This window comes from Austrofundulus limnaeus, unplaced genomic scaffold, assembly GCF_001266775.1.
Source record: "Austrofundulus limnaeus strain Quisiro unplaced genomic scaffold, Austrofundulus_limnaeus-1.0 Scaffold254, whole genome shotgun sequence".
In the NCBI taxonomy this organism is placed as follows: Eukaryota; Metazoa; Chordata; class Actinopteri; order Cyprinodontiformes; family Rivulidae; genus Austrofundulus; species Austrofundulus limnaeus.
In genome coordinates this window covers 446,345-460,697 of record NW_013952656.1, presented here as the reverse complement: position 1 = coordinate 460,697, position 14,353 = coordinate 446,345, and the positions used below count along the sequence as shown (strand labels likewise).

The following is a 14,353-nucleotide window of genomic DNA, read 5'->3' as shown; positions in this document are numbered from 1 at the left end:
CATCATATTTGGGCTGGGCTCAACATGCAGTCGATGTACTGTAAGTACTAATAACCCAATGTAGAAATAATGTACTGGCTTCCTGCATAAAGCCTACACTGCTGTTCATTTTTCTTCATTTTTTAAGATATCTTTATTATTTTAGGTCATACAGTATAGGGTGGTCATATTCTATAAAATAGTTGTTGAGATAGAAAAAAATAAATTTGGTTAAAAAGGCTATTTTTTCAACAGTTATCACACTAATAATTAAGAAGGTGGCATGGACTGTATTGGTTTGTGCTTTTTATTTAAACTTTTTAAATATTTATTTTGTATTTTTCCAAAATTGAATATACATTTATTGGAAAACACATTGGGTTGCTATCATCGATGTTAGAGAGAGGACTGGAAACTGGAAGATGAAGCAGCAAAGATTTGAACAATATTTAAGTCTTGCTCTTTATGTAAGTGAGTGAGACGTTTCCTGACTAAAACCAAATCAAAAAATTAACATCCTGTTCACAAGTACAATTTTACATTCCTGCTGCTGACTAACTTGGTTAATTAGCAATTACAAAAGGGCCTTAGTTATGAGTTCATGTCACAGATGATAATATTTAATGAGGCACTTTGCTAAATGGTTTGTTAGCATTGTTTGCATACTTGAGCCAGCAATAGTCAGGGTCATAAGGGCAGCTTTAACTTTGTAGGTTAAAACCTAAAAGGTTTGGGAACCATTGTATTATAGTGTTGTCATGACCTGTTCCTAAGACACTTTTGCAAATTATTAAGAACTACAAATAACGTTATGTAGAGTCATTGTAAAAAAATAAAAATAATGTTTCAAACTGTTTAAAACATATAAATAGTGTGTTAGGAGATATTCAGCCTTAACAGTTCCTTGGTAATAAAAAAAAACATGGTTAAAGTAGCAAGCTATTAGGAGCCAAAATGAGTCACTGCTGTTATTCTTTTGACAGCAGTCTGCATTCCTAAAATGATTTCATCCATCACAGTTGACTTCATCTTACCAAAAGTCCAAGCTGCTACATTACCTTTTATAGTCCGCTGGAGGCTAGTGACAGCTGCAAGATTAGCACTTTTCAGATAGGACTGTTTTCTTTTGAATGACTCATGAAAATGCTAATTCGTTTTGTAGACGTCATTTCCATTGATTTCACTGTTAACTTGACCAGAGTGGTTTTTTTTTTGTTTGTTTTTTGTTTTTTGTGAGGAGCAGAAGATTAGCTTTGAATGCTAAAGCCAAATTACAGAATATTTTCCAAAGTAGACCAGATCAACTTTCTTTCCAGTTTGATCAGTAAACAAGAAAAATATTTGTCAAAATCCTGTAGTCATTCTTAAAAATCGAATCAATTAAAACTCATGTACAGTACATTTGTCCTTTATCCAGCGGTTTGTATCAAACCTAAGCAGAGAATCCAGTGTTTGATGATTTGCCTTTCAACCACTCAAGTGTTTATTCAGTACTCTTTTGTCTTACAGCTAAACTGCCAGAACTGACCATTAGTGCACAGACAAATCCACCGATGAGACTTAACATCCCCACAGACACTACAACACCCTTCCAACCGATGAGACTTTACATCCCCACAGACACTACAACACCTTTCCAACCTAAAACAACTGAAGTTCAAACCAGAACACCGGATCACGCAGACCTCACCACACCCTTTGCTGGTGACTATGATTATTTAGACCATCATAGACCCTTAGTAGAGTCTGTGCCACATACAGAGGATATTTCCCCCCCATTAGAGCCATATACTATACCAAAAATCCACTCAGAACCTCTACACCTGGATATGGAAAACTTCACCTCAGGAGCACCTGTAAAAGAAGAGCAAGCAACTATGAGCCCTTCATCCTCCCCAAAGATTGCCCTACCAGATACAGGCCTCCCATCCACCGCCATGGAAGTGGTGAATGAAACTCAACTCGTATTCAAAGACGGAGCCCCTCCTATGATCCACTTGGACAAGCCTTTATCCCTTCTTCTGGGAGAAGAGTCATCAACCGGACAACCTATCCAGGTCATATTAGTCGGTGTGCCGAAAGCAAACGAGTCAGGTGAGTCAAGTCAGTGACAGGAACTTTCCTTCAGGGAATGACCTGTTAATTGTTGGTCTTAACAGTGCTAAAGCACTTTGTGTACAATTCTGACTAAAATGAAAGTGGGAATAGTCTCAGCATGTTTGGTTTCTGTTGATTAATATTTCATAGTCTTGCTGGATTCACTGTATAGTCTGACAGGAAACAACTTTATTTCGGTTCTGAAATTCCCATGACCTGCGTCTAGGTTTATGAAAACATTTACATTAACAACATGCTTACAGGGATTTGATTAGGATAAGTAAGACAGACGCATAAACAAACAGACAGAAAAACTGTAAAAATACTGCATTGTTGTTTTGGTTTCTAGGGCTCAATGTAAAGATGGGCATGTGTAAACAGGCTTCTAGCTACATTATTTCTAAAAAGCTCAGCTTCTTGAGTCTACATAGACCACCCAAAACCACCAAAGTATTCATTTTCACTTTAAAAATCACCTTAAAATTTGTTACGTGTGGATGAGAGGTGCAAACTTGGCAGAATTTTTGTCACCAAAGTTCATTTTGTAATGCACATGTAGCCAAAAAAAGCATGATGCTGATCTAAAAGCTGATGCTACTGGCTACCTTCTGTGTTGGATTGTTATAAAGATTGCAAACAGCAGTACAGACTTAACGCTGTGCAACTGAATCTCCAACTGTGTCCAGGCCAGTCCTTCTAAGATTCCTTATATATTTATATTTCTTATTTTTATATTCTCTTCTCTTAGCTTTAGTGAACCGCAGCTTCTGCTAATATTCCTATCTACACAAGGTGTTAAATAGACTCCTACGTTTTTTGTGTGGCCACCACTGTTTAGGTCTGTCATCAAGCGCGTTTGTTTTTGAGTGCTTTTAGAATGTGCTGTCGGGGACTTTACAGTAATCTCATGCAGCTGATTTGGTTTTGTTTGTTATTTGAGTCGGAAACGACAAAGCATTAGTGACCTTTGTGATTGCATCTTGAAAGCCTGAAACACACAAACGCACTCAGACTGGAGATCTACAGAACCAGATGTGGAAATATTGAAGTTGGTCATTTCTATGCTGGCAGTCTTGTGGCTACATACTGTACAAACAGACCAGCAAGGCCTCAAAACAATGGACTCTTTCCCTTCCCTTCTTTGGTTTTTTCTTGTACATCTGCATACAAAATGCTGGTTCGATAATATGATTAGCCCTATGGTAGTACATAAAACTTTATATTCTGTTTTTGCAATGAAATAATCAAAACTTTCAGAGGATCATAGAAAACACTAAAATATGATGTCCCCCATTTTTTCCTCAACTGTTGAAGTTTAGTCCCATTAATATCTAATATGGGCAAGGTTGTGAAATAATTACTCATTATTCACCAGCATTTGATAAATAAATGACAAAAATAAAGTATGGTAACATAGAACTCCTTGACACTAAGGATAGGACAGTGATGACACGTCTCTTGTCGTCTCAACGCACGGCCAGCCGTCACGGTTCTGGGGGGATTCTTACCAAAAATAAAGCAGGCCGTTGTTTTGGCATGTATTCATGCAGGTGTGTTCTGACCTTCAGAAATTTCACACAGTACAGTTTTATTAGTGTTTCGTAGCCAGTCCTTTTCCCCAATAAAGTCTCACTGCTCAGTCATCACATACTGACACTTGGTCACACGCCTTTGTGCTCATTTTAAAGCTTTGGGCATCCCTTTACTGTCACTTTCCTGCTCACTGAGCGGCACCAGCAGGAAACATAATTCAACAGTACTTCCCCCAAAAACAAGTAATTTAAGCAGTGGAAATGGAAGGGGATGAAGGTGATAGGACATGCACCTGCCAATTATGGACTTGGAATGTTTCCTTTTTTTGTTTTTGTCTCAGTTTCCGCCCCAGTACTGCTTTTTATTATCTGAATATTAACATGTTGCTGAAGTTAGTAAGACATCAGAATGCATTTAGTTAAACAATAAAACACAAGTCATCGCTTAAAATTTAGGCAACATTTTACATGTTGCAACAAAACAAAATTTTATGCTTTTTTTTAAAGCTGTCGTAAAACAGTGGAAGGTGTTTGATCAGACTATTGGTGACAAATAATCAGAGCAATCTAAGTTTATAAAAATTAGATGAAGTTGTAAAGTTATGTTTTTGAAGAGATACAAAAAAATGATCCAAGGTTTTTTTTTTACGCAAGGAAGTATCCCTTTAGTTACATGGTCTTAACATGTAGATTGCAGCTAGCCACCAGGTAGCAGTTGTTTTGTTCTAGGTTCAAAGTCTGTGTTTTGTTCTTGTATGTTTATGTGAAAAATTGCTGTATTTGTTTTCAGAATAAATAGCTATATTATCTTAAGAAAAACAAGCTTCATTATGTAGAGATAATTGTGTTGTTAGGAAATGTCTAAGTATGTCCTCTGTTGGCTTCCATAAAATTAACTATAGTTTCCACTAATTTATACTGAGATTTTAAAGTCTGACCAATGGAAAGAAGCTTAAGTGTGTTTAATATCTAAAAACAGCATAAAACAGCCAACAACAAAAGAAGTGAATAAATCCCACATTCCTCTCTGTTTTGACAAATCACATTGTTAATGTGTATTTTCCTTCAGCTGCAGGGTGTTGAGCAATTAAATGCCTTGCTACATCAGCTCTCAAATTGACTTCTCACAGAAAGCTTGAGGAATTAAGGTTTGAGTGTGATGACGGAAACTTTTACCTGTTGTGTGACGTCTCCTAAATTCAGAAAAACGGCTGTTTTTGTGTGTAATTCTGGCACTTATCTGTATATTTCTCTGTTCATCCTCAGGTCTCAGTTTTTCTCGTTGCACGTTTTTTTGCTCAACTTCCCACAACAAAGTTCCCATATGCACCATAAAAGTCTTAATGAGGAGACACAAGCGTGCATTGTTTCAGAGCCGCCGCTGGCAGTGGCCGGCCTTAATCATAACAAAGGCCCCCAAACTGTTTACCATCCAAATACGCTCTCTGGCTCCTTTTAATCAAAGTCAGAAATGAGCTGCTGTGGAACAAAAACTCACATCCTTTACTTGGGCAGCAGAACTACAGGGCTGAAGAACTCAATTCAAACTGAAAAACCTCCTCCTCGAGTTGAATTAAAGTAGACGAACTGTCTCATTATTCTTACTGGTAAAGTGTTAAGAAGTAAAGTTTAAGTCTTTAAATGATTAAATTTAAACAAATCTAAATATGGAACATGCACTGAGGCCTGATCAGCCTTGATTAGGCCTTCATTGGAGGAAGGTGATCATAATGCCAACCAATGATGTGAATAACTACTGATGATGAGTCTTAAAAATATATCTTCAAACTCAAAGTCAGGCTAAGTGTAAGTTATCTAATTACGATGGCGTATCAGGGCCACACAACAAGATTATTATTTTTTAATTACGAGATTACAGTCGTTATATATTACAAGATCAAATGAGAATAAAGTCATGATATTACAATAAAAAAGTCATATTTTTACATGACATGTCCATTTTCCATTCCTGACTTTTTACTCACTTCCTCATCATTTTCCTCACACATGCTGTGGACAGCCGTATGTTCATGAAGAAGTCCGCGATGACTTTTGTGTCACTTTTAGTGTGATATGCTTCCATCCAAATTATGTGATGACTAAATCTGTCAATGCAGCCATTAGTTACAATCCTGCTACTGACAATTGGATGCTAATGTGTAAGTATTTCTTTTAGCTGACACAAATAAGTTGCTCAACATTCCCCATTTCAAGACTGCTTTTTCTGTAAAGGTTCTCGCAATATTATGACTTTAATATTGTAATACTACAACTTTATTCACCTAATATTATGACTTTATTCATATGACTTTATTCTCGTAATGTTACAACATTAATGTTGTAACAATATGAATTTATTCTCGTACAAAAAAAAAAAAACTAATAAAAAATCTCATTGTGTGGCCCTGACACTCTGTCATACCTAATAAACTAAACTTTTTAAAATATATTTCAACCCTATTTGACTCTTGAGAACCTGGAGGCTGAGTGACATTTGTCAGACTGTGCCTTTGACTTCTTCCTCCAGTTTATTTTTGTCATTAGACTAATTCACGGGGAGCCACTGTTACACAACATGCCCATAAACTTCTTCTGGTTTAATGAATTACTTGTATTTCTCATTGAAATAGAAATATACTAAAATGTCAACCACAGCACCCTGCATGCAAACAAGGGAAGAATTTGTACATCTTGGTTTTTGATCTTTAAACACTGCCAGTGTAGCTGCAGACCATGGATTTCTGAAGATAAAATCTGAGCACAACCAAGAAACCCAAAGTTTTGCCAGTATTTGTTATAATAATGGAATCTGCTCCTCAAAGAACATGGTATTTCATTTCATTTTATAGGTGAGCATCATGCCATATAAGCTCAGAAATCATTGAAAATGTGACCTTTGGTTTTTTTCTGTCTTGCCTGTTGTATAGACTGTCAAAGGAGTTGTAAATAAATCAAAAATAATTGTGCATTACCGGTTTTATGGGTGAGAAATACAGTATTTACTAAATGACAGTGATTTGGTGTATAAGCTAGACCAATAATAACAGGCACTGATAGCAAAGGTCTTAAGGAAATCTAGCTAGAAAGATTACCTCAGTTGCTAATTCTGTCATCAAACTGAAAATCAACTTCACTGGTATGAAGTGACAGCTTTTAAAAGTTCATTTTGTTATTTGTTTTAGCTTTAATGTTTAATATATGAGTACGGACCATTCACTGGAAATAAAACTTTTAATATACGGTTGATAGTGCAGACAGTAGTGCACCAAGTTGGTGTTTAGCCACTGCTAAAGTATAGTAGTAGATAGTAGTCTCATTTCTGCATACATTCTTCTCCTGGTTTCACCGTATGAATGATGTATACTTATTTATGTAAAACATGGGTGTCGCTATGCATCTTTGGACTGATGACACAGTATAAAGCATGCACAATGTGTTGACAAAGAATGACTACGACATGTAAAGAGTACATAGTGATAGGCATAGCACCTAGCAAGATGGTAACCATTGATCTTGCCTAGCTCTCTCAGTGACCATTCCATTGGTTTTGTTTTTTATTTCAGTTTATTAATTTATTTTTTATAAACTTGTGTGTCTTATCTGTCTCCAGTGGACGATATCCTAAAACTGCTGAGCAAGCCTGTAGATCTCTCCAAGCCTTTGCACTTCAACACTACTGACACCGGGAGTGTAGGGTCTGACCACCTTTTGCAGGGAATAATCAGCTTTGCAGACGACAGCCGCAAGGTAAAGATGAGTGTTAAACCACACTCTAATTTCTATTGCTTTTCCTTACCACTTGTTAAAAAATCATGACATACATAAAGATTATGTGTAAAGTCAAATGTTTTTTCGGAGAGCTCACACTATCAAGTAAACATCCCTTCAAAATCCATGTTTAGATTTCTTTAGAAGTCTGAATTCACTGAAACAAAAGAACATGAATGCAAAGCAGCTTATTTTTCAGCTCTGAAACACACTAGCCTCATTAATAAAAAAATACTTTTAAAGAACTACAAAACTTGATGACTCAAGCACTTGGTAACTTAAGAACTTGGGGGCAAAAATTTGCCCTGGGTTTGTCATCTCTGGCAGTAATTTCAACAATCATGTGTTTTAATGGTTTGATTTGAAACGACAGCATTTAGAAATGGTTGCATTTTCAAAATAAATAGTAAACATGAATATTTTTAAGGGATGGGTGAAAAAATGAAAATACTTGAATTTACAAAAGTAGAGTAACCTTAAGAACGATCAAATTGTAGAGGACGGGTCTACTCATTCTTTGCTGTAAACGTGTTTATATGTTCTGATCCATACAGGCAACGTTAAAGCCAGACTCTCCAGAGGAGGCTCGAAGGGATCAGTTTGAGACTGCCATACCTATCCTGGTGCCAGAGGAGAAGATTCCTGGGAGAGAAGGGGACCCAAGCATTGAACCATTTTACTACACTAAGGATATACATACAGAGACCAGTGAAGATGTCCCAACAGACTTGCAAGGACTTACAACTCAAGTAAAAGATGATGCGGCCACCACCACATTTTCACCTAAGTTCTCAACTACCACACTGTCAGATACAGTCCTTCCTGGTGCCACCTCCACACATGGAGTCATGAGGGCTGGCACTCCGTGGGAGGGTTCTGCAGATGGTGCACTTCCAACCCCTGCTGCCAGTTTGTTGGGTGTGATGACTGACGAGACAGAGGTTGGAGGGACAGAACCTTCAACTTTTATCCCAGACACATTGTACCAGATAACTACTATCCAGGGACATGTGCGAGATGTTGAAGGGTCTGCTTCTGGAGACAGTGAGGCCTCAGGGCAATTTGTTTATCAACCAGATAAAGATAGAACAACTACCCCACTACCACCCCACCACTCCCCTGTTCCCACCCAGACACCTCAATCTGCAGAAGATACCAAAATAATAGAGGAGGCTATAGTGGGACAGGAGGTCCATGGAGTTATGGAGACAGGCTCAGGTGCAGAGCAGCCAACTGAAGAGGAGAAAGACTCTGAGAGAAAAGATGGTCTGGTTGACCTGCCTGTAGAGGTTGGCGTCGGTGTTTTACCAACTCCTAAAGACCAAGTCACATCTCAAATACAGGACACCACCTCCAAAATCAGCATGCCCATCATAATCCCCACACGAGTGGATTTGCCAACACTTTCAAGCTCTTCCTTCCTTTACACTTTTGACCGGAGTTCCCAATCTGTCCCTCAGTGGGCTCTGAGTCCTGATCCTTCAGCCTCTCCTTTACCAGAGGATGAATTAGACTATCATGAAATAAGCAAGCCTGGTTTTTTGGAGTCGCATCCAAAGACCCCAGTTGACACTGGAGCTACAGGACAGACAGAGACAGGCACTGGTTTAGTTCCTTCCGTGGAGGACAGCTCTGTGGATGTCAAAGGTACAAGCACTTGACTGATTGAAATTTGAGCACAACATATCTTTTTTATGCTAACCTGTTGGGCTAAGTTGGTGTTACGACATATTCAGATGCACTAAAACTCAACACTGCTAAGTTTTCCATCTTCCCTTTGTGTGCAGATCTCCTTTCTTGCGCGGTGAATGTGTGCCAGAACGGAGGCTCGTGCTACAAAAAAGAAACCCAGAGCATCTGCGTTTGTGCACCTGGATTTACTGGACAACACTGTGAAACAGGTACACAAACACACAGAGCTAATCTCCTGACCCCTGCGCTGACAGACTGGCGGTGTGTAATAATAATGGCATGTGGTGTGTCTGCAGATGTTGACGAGTGCCACTCTAATCCGTGCCTCAATGGAGCCACCTGTCAGGATGGGGTCAACTCCTTCACCTGTCTCTGCCTGCCCAGTTACACAGGAGATTTCTGCGAACAAGGTTAGGAGCTGGAATTCTAAAAGTCTCCATTGCTCAAATATGCACCAATAAACTATTTTTAGGACAGTGGATTTCTAGTTTGTTTTATATTAACTTACACAATCTGCAACATCTTTAAACAATTTTCATTTGCAAAGGAAGCAAAATTATTGCATGTAATTCATTTGAGCTTTTTTTACGCCTTTAAGAACAAAATCTGTGGTCATCAATTAGAAAATAAGTTCATGTGGGAGTGGGAGTTTTGCGATTATGCAGATGACATTCTACTGTACCACTCTATTTAGTTCTGCGACTTTCAGTAAATTTTAAAAAGTGTCATGTTTACAGGACATCGTCTCAGACATTTAGGGTTAAAAATACAACTGCCTTAAACTAAACAGAAAAGTATGATCATTGTCCTAGATAGCATGTTTCAGATAATCAAGCAACAATTACATAATTTAGACAAAGCTGTTAAGCTTGAGAAACTAGGTCATTCCAAACTGCTGATTTGATTTTTTTTTTCCACTTAGGCCTAGCATTAAAGGAATGCGTACCGCCTCCTTTCTACTTTCACACAAGAGTTTTAAATTAAGATAATTCCATCTTGAAAATAATAAAGTTTGAACCTGATTGGTCAAATCTTGAAAATAACACGCCAGACAATGAAAACTTGTGTGGCCTTTCAGTGCTCAGAAAATGTGTTGAGAATGACGCGACTACAACTCCACCAAATTTTAATTCAAAACTTGGGAAATTGAGTGTTTGCTCAATTGTATCAAAGCAGAAAGTAATATAAAACATGCAGGATAGTGGTCGTCGAGGACCAGGGTTGGACACCACTAATAGGTACTCACACCTCAGTCGTGAAACTAATTCAAGTTAAAAAAAATGCATTCTGATTCAGAGTATCAGTAGGTATAAATTGATGGTTTGAGAAAATGTATTTAGTTAAAGAAGCAGGCTGATTGGTGGTTTGGAGTAAGAAGATGGCAGTTTGGGGATTTGGGGTTAGAAAACAGGAAAGGAACACACATGGGCACAAAACCAACAATCCCAAAGTACGCAAGTTCTAATTGTACAGCAACATTAAGGTTGGGTAAACTTTTTGTTAAATGAGTTATTGAAGTTTTGTATGACTCTGGCTCATGTTTCAGTCACCTATTTCATAATCTGCCTTTATTTAGCTTAAAACGGACTGCAGTTCAAATGTAGGTCTTAAAAAATTTAGTCAGAAAATAAACGTAGTAGTAGGAATTAGTTTGATTTGTGCTTATACGCTGGGTAAAACTGGACATAAATCAATGATAGTATGAAGATGCACAAACTGAGACAAGAAGCTTTTTTCATCTGTGGTGAAGTTTTGGTTTTGCAGTTCTCTGTGGTCCAATTTGTGCAAACGTTCAGTTGTATTAGATGTTTGATTCAGGACCCCAAGACACTTGTTGAAGTCCTTGTAAAGATCTTGTACTTAATGTTTTAATTTAAAAGACTTGATTTTTAAATCAGTGTGTTGTGGTTTTCTTCGTGCAAAAATAATTTGGACATCTGTGTAGAGACAGTGCCTCCCTGCAGTTGTTGGCTCTGTATTTGGAACCGCTGATGTTAGCGATGTAGTGATGTTTTACCACTTAAAAAAATTTCAAGGCAACTCAAAACCAAACAACTCCAGTTTGACAACTCATACCAAATTCTGACCAAAACAAAGCCTTAAACAGCAGTATTATTTTAAACATTTTTAAAGCCCTCCAGAGGTGTATTAGCAGTGTTTGCACACACTATATGATATATATCACCGAAAAGTTTCTCGCTCTGGGCGTTGGCTCCTCTGCAGATTAGTTCCAGCCTCTCGTCCAATATTTCTGTCATTACTCAGCTGCTGATCCACATTTCAGAAGTCCCCCAGGGCCCCAAAGATTTAACTTTTCCAGACCAATGAGCCAGTTTTCAGAAATGAAGTTTCATTTAAGTAAAAACAAAACAATAGGTATTAAAAAAATCAAATGGTAAACTTTTGTTGCTTTAGCAGTTATGACACTGATTTAAAAGGCAGCTCCAGGGGGGATTGCAATTTGGTTCTGAACAATTATTTTTATGTACAAATTTATGAGGCAGTACATGAGATCTTACAAAGAAGAAAAAAAAACTTTATTGTTTCTTGTCTAATTGATTTTTTATGCATCTTCTTCTCTAAAACAATGTTGGGGACTCCAGTCAAGATTAAAGAACATGCGTACAGGATGTTCTCAACAAAATACAGGCTCTAAATGAAAACAGTCTGAACTGAGACTTTATTGTAATATTTCTTAGTAAAACAGTGATAAAAACGATAAATAATATAGTTATTATTGTGAAACTGGTTTCTAGAAAACAGCTGGGTGTAGACCAACAAGTTCCTCTGTTGGTCTACACCCAAGTCCTAGCTGAGACTTAAATATCATCCAGACACTGAACAGAGGTCAGTGGGCCTTTTTTCTTTACTTTGAATTACTACCAAAGCTGTGATCAAAAGGTTACCTCATTCACTGTATACATTGTGGTCGTTAGGCTGAAGGGAAGGGGGACAGCTGGGTGTTTTTGCATTTTGAACTCTACTTAGGTGCAGCGCGTCATAATTATGTGACTCCTGTGCAAGATATTGAAATTGAAATACATGCTTGAATGTGAAGTGACTCTGATTTTTTTTCCTAGTTTTGGCTTACAATATATAATTAGCATCATGTGTCTCCAAAAATAAAAGGCATTTACAAAGATTTGTTACAAGTTTTTGTTACATCTTTTATCCAAACATGAGGAACACCTGTAATGATAGACGTACCTTTACATTGTGATTAACAACAAATCTTGAACATGGTTTATATTTAGAGTTAAACATAAGATCAGTTCGCATTTTTCTAGCATTTTTAAGCTACACAGCTCAAACAAAGATGAAAACAGTTTACACTAAAGATGTTTAGATAATTAAAGGCATTTGATTTAAAGGCAATTAAAATAATCTACTGATGTTAGCATTAGCTTGATTAGCCTGCTGTATTGACCAAGGCAGTAATGTATTATGGTATTTTTTTATTATTTTGTATTGTACTGTGTGATGAGTTTCTATGGCACAATGAAGTGGATGGTCCGAAAAGTAAAAAAAAAAAAAAAAAAAAACTGGACTTGTGTTCTGTTGTAGAATATTTTTCTTTGTTTATCCAGGGAGTGTTCTCAATTCAAAACTGGACATTGTTGATTTGAACATATTGAATCTAACATGAGAAATATTAATCAAATTGAGATTCAGGCTAAAATGCTGGGTCACCAGTAAGAAATGACGCACCTTTATTCAAAATTCAGGGATTCCTAATACATACCCTTGGGCACACCTGCTGAGAGACCACTGAATGCCCCATAACCATAGTAGCAAGACACATTTACTAAGTTGTTAGCTTAGTTGACATTTTGGAATACTTCAAGAAGAGCAGGTATCTTACACTCTAATCTTTTGAGGACAAAATGGCGAACCTATTGGGGCAGACCAAGCCTTAAGAAGCAGGTGTTAAAACTTAATGTTTACCACAGGGGTGTCCAATCCTGGTCCGCAAGGGCCACTATCCTGTATGTTTTACTTGTTTCCTTGATCCAGCACAGCTGATTCAGTGATTGAATTATCTCCTCAAGTTCTGAAGAAACCTCCAGTGATCACCCATTCAAATCAGGTGTGCTGGAGCAGAGAAACCTCTAAAACATGTAGGGTAGCAGCCCTCGAGGACCAGGATTGGACACCCCCGTCAGAAAGGAAAATGCCTCAGCAATGCAACCTAAAACAAAACATTTCAAACATCAAAGCTTGTATTCTGGTAGATTGCAAAATAATACAGTCAATGTTTTGTTGCTGTTCGCTGTTAAAGTAACAGTTCATGCATTATTTAGGTGTAGAAGATTGGGAAATATATGGGGGATTCCCTGTACTAAAATTTCCAGTTCACAGATTGTAGCCATGTAAATCTTAAATATTGTGTCCAACTAAATGTGGAAACTTTTGCACAAAACATGGCTTATTTACCATGCAGTATTCCTTTCTGACACAGAAGTTGGTGGACAGGGCAGCAGAGACATAGATGTCCTCTTGTTGCTTTCTTCCAGTGGAAAGGGTGAAAAAAAGAGAGATAATTGCTCTATTATTCTTCCAAAAAGCTTTTGCAGCTGTTAGGCATTGACTCAGTTCTTCTAAATTCTGCCTCCCACTTCATCTCCTGCATGCAGCTCTATTTTAGCCTAACCCACCAGCATACATCAGAATAATGCTGTGCTTTTATCACACTGCCAGAGGGACAACGCAGGATTTCAGAGCCCACCTGACCCTCCAGGTGGCTGCACAGCAGAGTCATTAAGATCAGCTTGACTGATGAAGGTTAATACCCCCAAAGCCTCGGCAACAACTTTTTTATTCTTTCCTTTTTTTGGCAATCAGTTTATTCTGAAGCCGCTGCTATGAAACAGCCATTGTTTGTTGAGGTTGACAAAGAAGAGTGATGACTGTGAAACTTAAATTTATTGTATATGAAGCTAAATTTGTGTGTGACCTGCACACAACAGGATGTGGGTTAATGAAGTCCGACTGTGAGTCACCGCACTCACTCAGTGAGGGTCTTTTATTTCCCAGCTGGACATCGGTGTCTCTTCAGCCACAATAACAGAATTTGATGAAAAACAAATAAATCAAAGCCGCTGCATAATTGCTAAAGATTGTTGTTACAGCCCTGTGGCCCTGTGATGGACTTGCGACCTGTCCGGGGTGTACCCCGCCCCTCGCACTGTGACTGCTGGATATGGGCACCAGTGACCCACATGACCTGAAAAGGAAGAAGCGTGTTCAGAAAATGAATGGATGGATGGATGTTATTACAGCAGCGT

General features: G+C 37.9%; 1 protein-coding gene across 1 annotated transcript in view; it reads left to right on the top strand.

Annotated features, from left to right (window-relative positions):
- The window catches only part of vcanb (versican b), a 42,930-nt gene that overhangs the window by 16,239 nt on the left and 12,338 nt on the right, over positions 1-14,353 (top strand). Inside the window, exons 7-11 of the mRNA XM_014020503.1 lie at positions 1,489-2,073; positions 7,219-7,355; positions 7,931-9,023; positions 9,164-9,277; positions 9,365-9,478. Coding sequence (XP_013875957.1) covers positions 1,489-2,073; positions 7,219-7,355; positions 7,931-9,023; positions 9,164-9,277; positions 9,365-9,478 — 2,043 coding nt within the window. The remainder of the gene's footprint in view (positions 1-1,488; positions 2,074-7,218; positions 7,356-7,930; positions 9,024-9,163; positions 9,278-9,364; positions 9,479-14,353) is intronic.